The sequence below is a fragment of the Onychomys torridus genome, chromosome 2 (assembly GCF_903995425.1).
Source record: "Onychomys torridus chromosome 2, mOncTor1.1, whole genome shotgun sequence".
Taxonomy (NCBI): Eukaryota; Metazoa; Chordata; class Mammalia; order Rodentia; family Cricetidae; genus Onychomys; species Onychomys torridus.
In genome coordinates, this window is record NC_050444.1 from 100,800,542 (window position 1) to 100,816,928 (window position 16,387).

The 16,387-nt window shown below is 43.4% G+C and overlaps 1 protein-coding gene across 1 annotated transcript in view; it reads left to right on the top strand.

Moving 5' to 3' along the window:
• Positions 1-812: 812 nt before the first annotated feature.
• Snapc3 (small nuclear RNA activating complex polypeptide 3) overlaps positions 813-16,387 on the top strand; it is a 32,147-nt gene continuing 16,572 nt past the window's right edge. The window contains exons 1-3 of the mRNA XM_036178680.1: positions 813-1,162; positions 1,851-1,928; positions 9,280-9,364. Of these exons, the coding sequence (XP_036034573.1) occupies positions 861-1,162; positions 1,851-1,928; positions 9,280-9,364 (465 nt within the window). The 5' untranslated portion in view covers positions 813-860. The remainder of the gene's footprint in view (positions 1,163-1,850; positions 1,929-9,279; positions 9,365-16,387) is intronic.

A 16,387-nucleotide genomic window follows, 5' to 3' on the forward strand; every position in this document is an offset into this window, starting at 1 on the left:
GTTTACATAGTGAGATCCTATTTCCGAAAGCCCAGATCCCAAACCTTTACAGATGCAAAGTTGTTGGCTGAAATTGGAAGGATTGGAAGTCATAGTTAAAAGCAACAGATTTCCTTTTCAGGAGTGGTGAAACGTCCTCAAACTAATCGCTGCTCAACTGTGAATATCCTAAGTCACCGAAAGAAAAGCTTACATGGGTGAATTATACGGTATGTGTCACATGACAACCCTACAAGCCAGGGCTTGTACTGCACACCCTGTTTTGATCTTTGGAACACCTGAGAGAAGGCAAAAGGTTCTTGAGAATCTAGACCCACTGAGTTTTAAGCTACTTCTATTTGCTAGTTTTTTAAAATATACATCATGGCTAAGGATGAACCGCGAGTGAAGCACACCCGACGTTCCAAAGATTACTGTTCATGTATACAGCAAATGTACACGGGGCGTTTTGGAAAGTTCTGATCGAACTAGTCTCAGCGCCCCTGGTCCTTGCCCTCCAGGACATGGGGGCAGTAGCATAGCTCCCAACACCACTGGACAAAAGTACCTCCCCGACGAACCAGGGCTGAGGAAAGCGTGAGAGAGGCCCCAGTGAGTCTTTAGGTTAACTGCGGGTCCCAGTAACCAGCCAAGCACACACCGAGCGGCGCCGCCCTCGGACAGGCAGAGAACAATGCACCCAGCCCTGCTCCAAGCGACCGAGCCGCGCCCAGGTGGTGGCCGCGGCCTGCCGGGAAATGTAGTTTCTGAGGCCTGGCTTGTGCAACCGCCCGCCGCCCCGGAGCCGCGCGCAACTACAAATCCCGTCACGCCCCGCGACACTCGCTCGCCAGCTTTTGCCGGAAGGGATCGCGGCTGACATGGCGGAGGACCCGCAGGGCGGCGGTGCGGGTGGTATGCAGCACCCAGTCCCTAGTGCGAGCCACGGCAACTTCCCAGAGTACGAGCTTCCGGAGCTGCACACCCGCGCGTTCCACGTGGGGTCCTTTGGGGAGCTGTGGCGCGGCCGGCTTGGGACCCGGGATTTGTCGCTGAGCGAGCGGCAGGCAGCCGCGCAGCCAGCGGACGGAGGGACGTCGGACAACGGCTTGGAGGATGCTGCGGTGGCCGCGGGTCTGGGCTGCAGTCTGGAGGCGGCCGCGGAGCTAAGGGTCGTGTGCGGGTGAGTGCGCGGCCTCAGGGCTCAGCGTGGATCCGGCTGGGTGCAACCTCCTCCCTGCGCTCCCCAGGGACTCTTCCGGCTGCGGGCCAGTGATTTAACCTTAATCCGCCCCCCCCCACACACACGCCCCAACCCTTTCCCGAAGGCCAGAAGAGGTGCTAGGGTCCAAAAGTACAGTTTAGAGGGTCGATCTAGTAACGGGACACGACAGTCGCATAAAAGACTTTCTGATCTTTAAGGGGCTTGTTGGAGTAACAGTGGTAATGTATCTGTCATTGACATTTGGACAATAGAAGTACGTGAGGATGGAGGAGACTTGATCAGAGCAGTGTTAAAACCCCAGTTAACCCTAGTCTCTAGTGGTCCTCGTGAATATGTTATTACTTAAATTTCCTCAAAAGTACCTTACCTGGGGGTGGAAGTATAAAACTTACTTGTAATGGCCCTCCATTTGACAGTACTGGCTGTCCTCAAATGAACATACATCCTTTCAGTGTAACATATTGGCACAGAAACCATTGTCTTGAATTCTGGCCTCCTTTGAGCCGCCTGCTGGATTTCATAAGACTTCTTAATTATTCAGTGATGTATTTAGGACAAGCTCTGACCTGCTGTTGAAAAAACGCATGGCTGATTATAAAATGTTGATTTTCCTTTCTCCCTCTCCCGACCCCTCCTTCTTTCTAAGCCTTGATAAACTGAGATGCCTCGAAGAAGGTGAAGACCCAGAAGTCATCCCAGAGAACACTGACCTAGTGACTTTATGGTATGGTTTTGTTTTGTTATATGCTGTTTGTTTTGGTGCTGGGATGAAAACGATGTACCCCTAAACTCCACTGTTGGCCTTCTTGCTGTTTATCTGAACACTTTTTGAATATTTTACTTTGGAAAATATTGTTCTCCACATCCTCACCACTTAAACCCAACCATTGAGTTTGGCATTCTGGCTCATGGCTGTAATTCCATCACTCAGCAAGCCGAGTCAGGAAGATTAATGCAAGTTAGAGGCAAGCCTCCGTGACATAGTGAGTTCAAAAATGATTGATTTTTCTTGTTGTTGTTGTTGTTTTAAACATTTGGACTTCCTTGCTTTAACTCTGAGTTTGGGGTACAATTGTGTGCTTTTTCCCCATCTGTACATCAGTTTGTAGCTCCAAAAGTACCATTTTGCATAATCAGGGTGATATTCTTACATCTAAAAAAATGTAAAAACACAAAACCTCTAATATCCAATCCATATTCAAATTTGCACTTATTTTTTTTAATGTAGACGTAATCTACTTAAATTTTGGAATGCAGGCTAAATACTCAGATGGTGTTTCTTGAGGTAAAGAGCCAGTTGTGGCTGGGAATGATGGCACACACCTTTAATCCCAGGGAGGCAGAGGTGGATCTCTGAGTTTTGAGGCCAGCCTGGTCTACAGAGTGAGTTCCAGGCTAGCCAGGCCAGTATGATGTCTCAAAAAAGGAAACAAGCACCAGTTGTTTTGTTTCTTCCCTTCTCCTCCCCTCCCAGACAGGGTTTCTCTGTATAACAGCTTAGAGGCATGTGACACCACTGCTAGGCTCTCAGATTAATCTTAATAATCTTTTAAAATGTTGGACTTTTCAAAATAACCTGAAGCTTGTCTTTCCCTTAACCTTCCTTTCTTGTGTCAATACTATAACATAAAAATAAACACACAGATCTGGCTAGAGGGAGGCTCACATTTGTCATCCTAGTATTTGAAAGACAGAGGACCGAGAGTTTCCAGAAAGTCAAGGCCAACCTGGTTCCAGGCTGTGAGAAACATCTAAGATCCCTTGATTCTCAGTTTCTGTTTCCGTCTAATGAAGAAGCTTCTTGGCATGCTTCGGTGTTGACGAGGGAAAGAAGACAAGTGTGAGAAAGTGGTCTTGCTCTGCACCATCCCCCTTGTCATAACACACCAAACCACTTAGCTTTAGTATTTAAGGGTTGTTGTTGTTGTTGTTGTTGTTTTTCTCTTTTAAAGATGTATTTATTTTTATGCGATGTTTTGCCAGGTGTCAGATCCCCTGGAACTGGAGTTACAGACAGTTGTGAGCTGCCATGTGGGTGCTGGGGATTGAACCCGGGTCCTCTGGAAGAGCAGCCAGTGCTCTTAACTGCTAAGCCATTTCTCCACCTCCCAGTATTAAAGTTCTAACCACTTAAAACAGAAGGTTTTAACTTGTGAAATCAGAGAGGGAATTGTTAATATGCTGATAGTAAAATCTGTTTCCCATGCCCTTCAGTACCTTTATTATGTTTAACCCATAACAATTTCAACTAGGGTATTCTACCCATCCCCCCCACTGGTGTCACCAAGAAAGCACTGGTTTTTTTTGGGGGGTGGGGGGGGAGTTTCGAGACAGGGTGTAGCTTTGCGCCTTACCTGGAACTTGCTTTGGAGACCAGGCTGGCTTCGAACTCACAGAGATCCACCTGCCACTGCCTCCCCAGTGCTGGGATTACAGGCGTGCGGCGCCGCCGCCGCCGCCGCTTCCGCCACCACCCGGCCAGGAAAGCACTGTTTACTGCTCCAACCAACATGTACCATTTAAAGGATAAGAAACTGTAAGGGAGTCTGCAAGAAAAAGAGGACCGCAAAATTAGAAATCCATAACTCTCATCCTAAGACCCAAACAGAAATGGTTTTTGTTTTTGTTTTTAAGATTTATTTATTACATATACCGTATCCTGTCTGCATGTGTCCCTGCAGGCCAGAAGAGGGCGCCAGATCTCATTATAGGTGGTTGTGAGCCACCATGTGGTTGCTGGGACTTGAACTCAGGACCTTTGGAAGAGCAGTCGGTGCTCTTAACCACTGAGCCATCTCTCCAGCTCCCAGAAATGATGTTTTCAGAGTAGATTTTGAGCCACCAAGATGCAGTAGTGGGTAAGGGTGCTTCCCATCAAACCTGACCACCTTAGTTGAATTCTTGGAATCCATATTGTGAAAGTAAGAGAACCTACTCCTGGTAAGTCCCCCCCCTGCCCACTGACACCCCCCCCCAGCAGGAGCACACACTCATACATGCACACATAGTGAACAGATAAACGTAAAAACAAAAATCCAGCCTTAGACAGAATGACAGAAAAAACACCATTAAGTTGGGGCTCTTCTAAACTGATCCTAAATATCACAGACACCCAGGAGGAAATGAGACTCCATAGAGAACTTACTGCAGGAAGTGACTGTTTATAAGATCAGCTTGAGGGAGATGGTGTGTAGTAAAACCAGGACTCAGATCAGAGAAACTGAAAAGAAACAGAATGTTTATGTGGCAGAAGCATTATAAATAATGCCGAAAGATAGCCTGTGAATTTGGAGAAAATCAAGTATTTACTACAAAGAGCCTTATTGTATAGGACAAAAACACCTCATGGGAAAATGAGGGGAAGAGAGATGGGTCAATAGTTTACATTAAAAAGTTTAAGAAGATAATGTGGGTGTGTGTAGCACATTTACAACCCCTTCTAGACCTGGCTGAAATGGAGGCTTGGACTACAATTAGACCTTGTCTTAAAAGACCCCAGAATAAAGATGTACTTGCTAGCAAAATGCTTGCCAAGTATGCATAAGGCACTGGTTTCGATCCCCTGATCCAAAGTCAAAACAAAACTGAAACCACTGATTTGGCCTGACTATCTTAGGGCATAAAAACAAGGAGAACTGTAACCAAAGCAATGAAGAGTCAAGAATGCCACACATTTTTGGTCCTACTAATCCTTTCCATTCCCTCACTTCCTACCCCTTGACCCCTTGCAGACAACCAACCTCTCTCTCTAGCTTTGGTTTACCCTGTTTGTTTTTTTTCAAATCAGTGGATACTTGTGTATTTTATCTCCTTTAGCAGTCTGAGTTCAGTTAGGAAAAACAGAACAATCTCTTTAATGGAGAAAGCTTAATCTAAAGGATTGTTAACTTTATAGCTGGTCATAGTAGTTCATACCTGTAATCACAGCACTTAGGCGTGAGGCAAGTTTTGAGACCGGCTGGACTACATGGTGAGTTTCTGCACAGCCTGGGTTATATGGAAAACCTTTCAGGTTCAAAAACAAAACAAAACAAGCAAAAACCCTTAAAGAAGGACTGAGCAGTGAGGTCTTGATAGATAGAAATAATAAAGGAAATAGGAGTATATGACAGAGTGAGTGTAAGGAGCGTCCCCTCCTTGGGCTGAGAGGATGCCGGAGGAGGGCCTTTCTTCCCCAAGAGTAAGAGAGGACCTGCCTATGTTTCCCGAGTTTCAATGATGTTCCTGTGCTGGGGATCCACTGAGCGTGCCGGTAAGCTATAAGCTATTGAGGAAAGAGGCGGCAAGGAGAGCTGCCGGGCACCAGGCGCTGTGGACTGCAGCGCACTGCAAGAGCTGGGGATTGACACAGTGGGAGCTGTGTCCCCTTGAGGACTGCTGAGCTGCTGTGGCAGACCAGGAAGCAAAACCTTCCCTCACGTGCCACTTACAGTCCAGGCTTCCTCCATTGCTCTTAGTTTACAGAGTTAATGAGTGCCAGGCGGCCAAAGAGGACTGTCTCAACGTGAAGGTTCGTTTTTGCAGAAGAGGTAGAAGTGTGTATTTTTAGGTGAGAACCAATGGATTGTACCTAGCTTTCCTTTCTTCCAAGGTTACCATATGCAGTGTGGCTTTGCTTTCTCCATTCACTACTATGTCTTGGAAGTCACTGATTTCAGTCTTCATTATAGCTTCATTATTTACTGTACTCTATGGATTTCCCATAGTGTGTTAAATATTCTCCTATATTTATTATGTATTTAAGATACTACAATATTTCGCAAGCTGGATGTGATAGCTCACATCTGTAACCCTGTGCCTGGGAGACTGATAGACCATGAGTGTAAGGCTACCCTGGTCTAGTAAGACCCCATCAAAAAAGGAAACTAAGCTGGGCAATGGTGATGCACATCTTTAATCCCAACAATTGGGAGGCAGGTGGATCTTTGAGTTTGAGGCCAGCCTGGTCTATAGGGCGAGTTCTAAGACAGCCAGGGCTGTTCTACAGAGAAACCTTGTTTTGAAGAAACTAAAATAAATAAACAAATAAATAAATAAATAAAATTTAAAGAGTGGATAGCTACTGAGGATCAACACTAAAGATTGTCCTTTGCTTACGCGCGCACACACACACACACACACACACACTTTATTATAAACAAAGAAAATGTATGTTTGCATATGAGTACATAAACCCAAAATAGGATACAAAAACTAGCAAGTAAGCATGTGTGTTTTACAAATGTATACCAGTACTAAGGATGCAGAGACCTACTCTGAGTCTGCATGCTGGTGATGATGGAAGGCTGAAGGAAGAGTACTCACCTGTTGGGATTTGCCAGACTATAGTAGAGCAGCGTGGAGACTGGTGTATGTAACTACAGCACTGGAGCAGACAGTAGATGCCAGTCCTCGGAGCCCTTCTTCTCACTTGTGGAGAGAAGTGAGAAGTTGAACTCTGATGAGTCTTGTGGTTTAGTTTGGGATTTGAAGTATCCAAATAGAAGGCTTTAGAGGTGGCTCAGTCAGAAAAGAACTGAAATGGATCCCTAGTTCCCACTTTAAAAGAGGCAATAGTGCACATCTAATCCAAGACATGGGGATCCTGAGAGCAATACAATAAAGAGGTGGCTGCTGTTCCAGAGGACCTGAGTTCAATTCTTAGCATGCATATGGTGGCTCACAACCTTCTGTAATTCCATTTCCAGGAGATCTGATGTTCTCTTTTGGTTTCCTGAGCACCAGACACTCTGGTATACAGACTGACATGCAGGCAAAACACCTATATACATATAATAAAATAATAATAATTAAAAAAAATAAGGTTGAACCAGATATAGTGGTGTCTGCCTTTAATTCTAGCAATGAGAAGGTAGAGACAGATAGATCTCCAAGTTTAAGGCCAGCATGTCTACAAGTTCCAGGCTAGCAGGGCTATATATATAGTAAGACCCTGTCACAATAAATAAATTAATTAAAATAAAATAAAAGAACATGATAAAGACAACCAATGTCAACCTTTGACTTCCCATATACACACATATATCGACACGCACACATGAGTGTACCACATGCACATAAAAGTATCCATGTAAATTTAGGTTTTTTAATATATAACAGGCACAGAAAAATAGATGCATGGGTTAACAGACATGTGATTGTGTCTGTCTCAGCCAAAAGGCTTAGAAGCAATAACTCTAGTAATCAGAACACATAGTATCTAGATACTGGCTTCTAAATTTGTCTCCCATGCTAGACATGATGGTATAATCTATAATCCAATGCTTGGAAGATGGAGGCAAGAGGATCAGAGTTCAGGGTCAGCCCCTGCTATGGAGTGAGTTCAAGAACAGATTGGGCTACATGAGACCTTGTTTTAAAATATGCAAAATCCCTCTCCAGTAAAGGTACGCAGGTTCCTGGAAGGGTTAATGCCAGGGTTTGGATAAGAGAAGTAGAGAGTGAGTTTTGAATGCCCGTTGTTCCGCAAACTAAGGAATGCATACCTTCTAATACCAAAAATAAGAAAAGATCAGAGCCTGTTGAATGTTTGGGGCCCCTTATGACAAAAGCTAGAACAATTTGTAGATTTTTAACCCATGGGATAAAATGAGTGTGAGTGGAGTTTGTACTAATAGAAATGAGTGAAGGAGAAGGGACAAGGTATTGGGGGAAAAAATCAACATTAGGTAAATGGGTTTGCAGGGGGGCAATGTCGGATGAGTGCTAAAATTCCTGCAAGAAGAGTGTTGCATTGTCTCAAAGTACCTCCTTCCAGGGGTTAGAGAGATGGCTCAGTGGTTGAGACTCTTCCAGAGGACCTAGGTTCAATTCCCAGTACCCACATGGTAGCTCATAACTGTCTGTAGTTCCAGTCTGAGGGGATCTGACACCCTCATATAGACATGTAGGCAGGCAAAACACCAATGCATATAAAATAAAAATGAATAAATCATTTTTAAAAAAATACTTCCCTCCAAATCTTTATCCATTTCAGGAAAATCAAGTACTGTTCTAGTGGAGGCAATTGGCAGACAGCTTAACTGACACAGAACATCATTAGTAACATTGCATGTTACTCCCAGACTCTTGGGCTGGCCTGCATCAAGAAGGATGCCATCAGCCTTGTAACATACTTGACAAGATGCTCTTTACTCCAGTCACAAGGAAGCTGGTTACCCAAGTTACAGAATGACCTTGCAGTCTGCAGACTGACTCATTGGCACTCTTCTGCAGTGTTAGAATCATGAAGTTACAGAATGCCCTTGCATTCTGCAGACTGACTCATTGGCACTCTTCTGTAGTGTTAGAATCATGAAGTTACAGAATGCCCTTGCATTCTGCAGACTGACTCATTGGCACTCTTCTGTAGTGTTAGAATCATGAAGGATGAGGAGAGACTGAAACTAACAGGCTGGAAGGTCAAAGAGAAAATAGCCAGTGTCCTGTAGGATCCTAGATAGGACTCTGGAACAGGGAGAAAAGAAAGCCCTAAATTAAAGGTTGTGTGCAATCTGGAAACCATCTGTAGTGAACAGTCATTGAGCTGATGTTAATTCCTGTTTGGGGTTTTGTGATCCTAGAAGATATTGGGAGGATGAAGCTGTGGGGAGAGATAGAAGGGATATCTATCTATCTATCTATCTATCTATCTATCTATCTATCTATAGAGAGAGTGTGTCTTGGTACTGTTTTTGTAACTTAAGTCAGAAAGTAGTCTTTATAATAAGTTACAGGATTGGAGCTGGTTAGTGTAGCTCAGTAGTAGAGTGCTTGCCTAACATAAGTGAAATTTTGGGTTTGACTCTTATCTCTGCTAAGACAACAACAACAAAAAAATGTTGAAGATTAAAGATATGTTAAGGCCTAAGTGCACTTGCTGCTCTGCTCTTCCAGAGGACCTGGGTTCAGTTCCTGGTACTTACGTAGGAGTTCAAAAATTCCAGTTCCAAGGGATCTAATGTCCTTCTCTGCCCTCTGTGGGTGCCAAGTACACATGCAGGCAAACACACAAAGTAAAAATAAACCTTTTTAAAGCATATTTTAAATATTCAGGAAAACACGCTGACCATTTTATTTTCATGTGTCCATGTCAGTGTTCGGAAGGGGCTCTTGGACTATCGGGAAGAAAACATCACGATAGATCGCGCCTGTAGACAAGAAACATTTGCTTATGAAATGGTAAGTCTCACCTTTCAGCCCTCTGCTACGAAACAGTAAGGTGAGCGTGTCACTTACTGTTAGTGCCTGATGAGAGCTAGTTGGAGAGCATCACCCATGGCCCTGAAAGGGCCACACTTTGACTCCAGCTCTGGCTGACTTCTGCGTTTACTTTGTCCTTACTGTGGTATCCGACCAAATGTGCCTGTTTTCCACTCTGTTCCTGGAACAGTTTTGTTCTGTTCCTGAGTTGACTTTAACCATATTCTTGTGGGAAGGGAGCAGATTTTAGAACTTACTATGTAGATGAGGCTAACTTTGAACTCTGAGGGATTCACCTCTACCTCCTGAGTGCCAGGATTAAAGTACTACCAGCTTTTAAAACCATCTTTTTAATCCATTGCTTCGTGCATGAAACTCAAGCAAAGGGAGTGGCACTATGAGGTGTGGCCCTGGTGGAGGAAGTGAGCCGCTGTGGAGGTGGGCTGTGAGGTCTCATATATGCTCAAGCCACACCCAGTGAGACAGACCACTTCCTGTTGCCTGCAAGATGTAGGACTCTCACCTACTTATCTAGCTCCAAGTCTGCCTGCACACCGTCATGTCCCACCATGATGATAATGGACTGAACCTCTGACCTGTAAGCGAGCCACCTCAATTAAGTGTTTCCTATAAGACTTGCTGTGATCATGGTGTCTCTTCACAGCAGTAGAAACTCTAACTAAGGTAAGGTGCCACAGGTGGGGACATGAGTGCAGAAGGACAGCGTTTGTCTTCCACCTTTTCCAGCTGTGGTAGAATTGCATAACAAAATACTGTTTGGGCTGGGCATGCTTGTGCTTGCCTGTAGTCACAGCACTCCAGAGACAGACAGGAAGGGTCCCTGCAAGTTCTACTCTAGCATTGTTTCCATAGTAAGGCCTTGGGAGGGTAGGACATGGGAGTGGATACCCTCAAAATAGATTATACATTAATAACTTGGTAGAAAATACCCCAACGAGGGCTGGAGAGATGGCTCAGCGGTTAAGAGCACTATCTGCTCTTCCAGAGGTCCTGAGTTCAATTCCCAGTAACATTATGGAGGCTCACAACCATCTATCATGAGATCTGGTTCCCTCTTCTGGCCTGAAGACATATATAATAAATCTTTTTATTTAAAAAAAAAAGAAAGAAAGAAAATACCCTAATGAAACCCAGGATCATATACAATAAATATATACAAATGAAAATTTAAAATGTTAGAAATGAATAAAATGGAAACACTGTGTCTATTTCAAGGGTTCAGGAAAGTGGCAGTGAGGCTAGCAAGATGTTCTGTTGCACCTGCCACCAAGTCTAACAATTTATTTGATCCCCAGAACCCACTTGACAGGGAAAAAGAGCTGACTTCCGAAAGTTGTCCTCTGACTATCTATTCTCTCATGATGGATGTTCTTGTCACAAACACACACACACAGATAAAATGTAATAAAAATTTTGAGTTAGAGAGATGGCTCAGCAGTTAAAAGCACTGACTGCTCTTCTAGAATACCCAGGTTTAATTCCCAGCCCCTACATAGAGGCTAACAGTGGTTTATAACTCCAGTTCCAGGGGGGACAGATGCCTTCTTCAGTGGCCTCTTTAGGCACTACGTGTACATGGTACAAAGACTTACATACAGACAAAACACCCATACACAGAAAAGTAAAAGAAATTTAATGTAATAAAAAAAATTTTTTTAAGAGTGACTTTAAAGCTAAGCATGGTAGTATACACCTTTAAATTCCAGCATTCAAGAGGCAAAGATGGGGGCTGGAGAGATGGCTCAGAGGTTAAGAGCACCAACTGCTCTTCCAGAGATCCTGAGTTCAATTCCCAGCAACCACATGGTGGCTCACAGCCATCTGTAATGAGATCTGACGCCCTCTTCTGTATACATAATAAATAAATAAATCTTTAAAAAAAAAAAAAAAAAAGGCAATGATGGAGCCAGGCGGTGGTGGTCCATGATTTAGTCCAAGCACTCAGGAGGCAGAGACAGACAGATATCTGAGTTCGAGGCCAACCTGGTCTACAAAGCGAGTTTCAGGACAGCCAGGAAAGTTAGACAGAGAAGCCCTGTCTCAAAAAAAACAAAACAAACAAAAAGGCAAAGATGAGTTTGAGGCCAAGCCTCATCTCTGTATCGAGATCTAGGCTAATCAGGACTACACAGTGAGACCCGGTCTCAAAAAAAAGAGACTGGCTGGATGCACTTGGGAGGCAGAGGCAGGTGGATCTTTCTTTGTGAGTTGAAGGCCAGCTGTGTCTGCAGAGCGAGTTCCAGGACAGCCAGGACTGTTAGACAGATAAACCCTGTCTCAAAAAGCAAAAAAAAAAAAAAAAAAAAAAAAAATGGGGGAGTTACATTCACAATGATGTTTACTAATCATCATTTCCAGAACCAAACAAATTCTGTACCAAGTAAGAAATGATTTAGGGGGGCTGGAGAGATGGCGCAGAGGTTAAGAGCACTGGCTGCTCTCCAGAGGTCCTGAGTTCAATTCCCAGCAACTACACAGTGGCTCAGAACCATCTCTAGTGGGATCTGGCATAAAGGCGTGCATGCAGATAAAACACTCACACATAAAATAAATAAATAAATACATCTTCTTAAAAAGAAAAGAAATGACTTAGTCTCTTCATCATTGGTAACCCTGGTCTATATGAAATTGCTATTCTATGTACCTTATGCACGCACGTAAGTGGAATTACACAATTTTTTTTTTCTTTCTTTATTCGAGACAGGGTTTCTTCATATAGTTTTGTCACCTGTTCTGGATCTCGCTCTATAGACCAGGCTGGCCTCGAACTCACAGACATCCGCCTGGCTCTGCCTCCCCACCTTTTTGTATGGTTCATTTAGCATAAAGTTTAAAGGTCCATCTGTGTTGTAGCATGTGTTAGAACTCATTCCTTCCTATGGCCAATGAAACCTTTGGTTACATGGACATTTTATTTGTTGATAGCTGTTAGCTTTTAAGTTATGGTTCTTGTGAATTCTTGTTAGTTACTGTGAATACTGGTGTATAAATAAGAGTTTGGGTTCTATTTTCAGTTCTTTTTGTGATACACCTCGGATGGAATTGCTAGGCACTGTGATGGCTGCTTAAAATGTTATGGGCATGTGATGATCTGTATTAATTCTGTTATCTGCCATAAAAAGCTGCATTGTGTATTCCCACTAGTAATTCCTAAGTTTCAGTTTCTTCTTCAGATCCTTTTTAATTCATATATTCTGTTTGTTTAGAATAACCACCCCAGTATAGACATTTGTCTTATTTTGTAATTTTGATTTATTCTTTCCTAGTAGTTAATGATGCTAAGTATGTTTTGTTTTGTTTGTGTTTTTGTTTTTTGATTTTTTTTTGAGACAGAGTTTCTCTGTGTAGCTTTGCGCCTTTCCTGGAACTCACTTTGTTGACCAGGCTGGTCTCAAACTCACAGAGATCCATCTGCTTCTGCCTCCCAAGTGCAGGGATTAAAAGTGTGCGGCACTGCACCACCACCCGGCTGCATTTTTTAAATTATTGGTCGTTTGTATATTTTGAGAAACATCTGTTCTTATTCTTTACCTATTAGAGTATTATTGTCTTGTTACTGGGTGTTGTGAATGCTAGAGCTTTACCATATTTATGATTTGAGCATATTTTCTCTCATTCTGTGGATTGTCTTTCTTCATTCTTTTGATGTCAGGTTTTAAAATTTGATGAGATCAAGAATATCCATTTTTCTTTTGTTTCGTTCTCTGACTTTGGCATATTTAAGAAATATTACCTAACTCAGTAACATGAAGATTGTCCTCTTTGTTTTCTCTGTAAAATGTTAGAGTTTTAGCTTGTAGGCTAGGTCTTTGATTCATTTTGATGTTTGTTTATTTGTTTGTTTGTTTTCAGAGCTGAAAGACTGAACCCAGGGCCTTGCGCTTGCTATGCAAGTGCTCTACCGCTGAGCTAAATCCCCAACCCCCTGTTTGTTTGTTTTTTAATTAAAATTTTTTTTATTTTGTATGTTTGGGTTTTTTGCCTGCATGTAGGTTTGTACAGCTCCTGTGTGCCTGGTGCCCATGAAGGCCAGAGAGGGTGCTAGACCCCCTGGAACTGGAGTTAAAGATGGTTGTGAACCCTTTGTGGATATTGGGGACCAAACCCAGGTCCTCTTAAAAAAGTAAATACCATCTTTCCAGCCCTATTTTGAGTTAATTTTAATATGTGATGTAAAATGAGGATTGCCTTCATTCTTTTGTACATAGCAGTACACCACCAGCCCACAGACTGTAGCCAGGTGGGATACAAGGCACCACTGCCTCCCCAAAAGCATAGTTTTAAAATTATATATACATATGCATGTGTGGTTTTGTTTTTGTTTTATTTAGACCTGGGGTCTCACTGTGTAGCTCTGGCTAGCCTGGAACTTGTTATGTAGAGCAGGCTAGCCTTGAACTGAGAGATCTGCCCACCTCTTCCTTTGGTACTGGGATCAAAGGTGTGTGCCACCCCAAAATAATATAATATTCTAAGTGTTACATAGAAGCTATTCCAGGTTGCTCTAGCACTGACTGATACAAAGCAGATGAGAAGACACTTTAGAAACAGCAACTTCAGAAAAGCCACTTGAAGATGAGTTTGATGTGGCTGATTCAGCAGGATAACCCACCCTCCCTCCCTCCCTCCCTCCCTCTCTCCCTCCCCCCCCTCTCCCTCCCACTCCTCTCCTAATTTCTTTCTAGGAAGCAGGAAACACTAAGTGGTCTCTCAGCATGAGGGGCCACATGGTCCCTTTTGGGAGCAGTGAGGAAGTGACTATAGATAGATTTGGTCTAGGCTGAGTGCCAGCCTGAAGTGCACAAGGCCATGCATGGCTCAGATCCCCAGTGCTAGGGAATGGGGTATCTCACTAGAATACCATCCTGATTTGGTCACATATGATGAAAAAAAAAAATAAAAAATAAAGTTGCCCAAAGATACCTGAAGCCAAATCCTTTAACTCGGAATGGGCTTTCTCTTTGGCACTTTGAAGGTCCTGATTTCTGCTTAGCCAGTGTTTGTATGCAGCTGTGAGCTTGTCAGCGATTGCAGACAGTGTCTTCACCCACTGAGCCCTCTCGACAGCCCTCTGCTTTTATTCTGATTTTAGTAATTCCGTCTTTTAAAGAACTGACTTGGCTGGAGTGGTGGTTGAGTGGGTGAAAGCCCATCCTGACTCTTCCTGAGGAGCTGAGTTTGGTTCCCAGCACCCATGTTGGAGGATCACAGCCTTCCAGGGACTGGCACCCTGCAGACACACTCACACTCACAAGTATTGCTGTGGTTAGTTTTTCTGTTTTCTAGCTTGTTTTCTTCACCTTATAGCAGTTCCCCTACTTTTGGAATTGGTTTGTTCTCTCTTTTTCAGTTCCTTACCACAGTTAACTGTCTAAGGTAGCTTTCCATTAGCTGTTTCTCTGAAGGGTATTCAGTATGCTACCTTTGCTGTCTCACAGTGCTTTCTAACTCCCCCTGTATACCTTTCCCTAGGGTTGTTTGACAAATGGGGTTTTTGTTTTAATTTTGATTATTGTGTGTGTGCCTGAGTGTGGATTTGTAAACATGAGTGCAGTACCCATGGAGGCCAGAAGAGGGCATTGGATCCCCTGAAGCTGGATTCATAGGAGGCTCAAGCAGCCACCCACTGCATCTATGAGCTACCCGAGGTGGGCGCTACAGCCCACACTCAGGCCCTGCACAAGAGCAGTGCATACTCTGACTTCCGAGCAACCTCTTCGGCCCATTGGTTTGTTTTTGAGAAGGGTCTCTCTGTGTAGCCCAGGCTGGCTTCAGACTTTAAAATCTGCCCCCAGCCCTTCCTGTCCCCACATTGATGGAGAAACAGGCATACGGTACTGTGCATGGCTATATTGTGGTATTCTAAGATTCTCAAGCATTGGGAATTTTCAGTTTTCCTTGTTACTGGTTTCTAGTTTTAGTGAATTGTGATCAGAACTACTTTGTATGATTTTAGTTCCTTTAGGTCCAGTTGGTGGGCTAGCCCACAGAGTGGTTCATGTGCACTTGAGAAGGCTACTGTGGGCTGGAGGGGTCTGCTTTTTTAGTTAGTCTTTGTTTTTAGTGTTTAGTTCTTCCACTGCCTGTTGAGTTCATTATTGTAAGAAAAATACCGAAATCCAGAATTGTGTTTTTTCAACTCTTCTGAGATTTTTGTATGTATTTAGGATCCTTTTGCTATTTGTATTTGTAATTGTGTGTCCCACTGCTCTATGGTCCCTTGTCTCCTCGTCCTTCTTAATCCCTCTTTCATCTGACAGAAAAACAGCCTCCAATGATTTCCCTGTGTTATGGTTTGTGGGAATATCTTTACCACCCGTTTACTTTCAACAAGTTTCTGTCTTGGTATCTAAAATGGGCCTCCTGTAGACAACACACAGCTGAATAAAGTTTTTGTAATTCAGTCTGTCAGCCTGCCCCTTCGATGGAGAATGTCGTCTATTTACAGCTACACTAGTTACTGGGAAGAAAGAGCTTCTGTTGTTGAGCTCTTTGGTGTCTTTTGTCCCTCTGGTCTTCCATGACTCCCGTACTTTAGAGACTGGTTTTGTTGTGTCCTTCCTTTGCCGCACACCTGAGAGGGACTTCTTAGTGCTGCTTATCCTGTGTGTGGCTTCAGTCCGAGGAGGGGCTGCTGCTGCTTCCGCTTCCTCAGCTGCAGTGCGCCCAGCCTGTCTTGTCTCTCCTTCGTCCTTAATGGATAGTTTTGCTAGAGAGAATTCTGGGTAACTGTCTTCTTTCATGGTTTGAAGTGTGTCATCTGACTTGTTTCTTGTCTCCTTTTTCTGATGAGAAATCTGTTACAGCAGTTGAGGAACCTAATCTCCTGTAGTTAAGTAATTGGTTTCTATTAGTTCATTGACCATATTTATGACAGCTGACTTCTCATCTTATTTTATTTGCTTTTATTCAATAGGCTCTTATTTGTATGTGAGTCTAGACTTTGCTTTTAGGAATAATTAATTAGCATATAAAACTTTT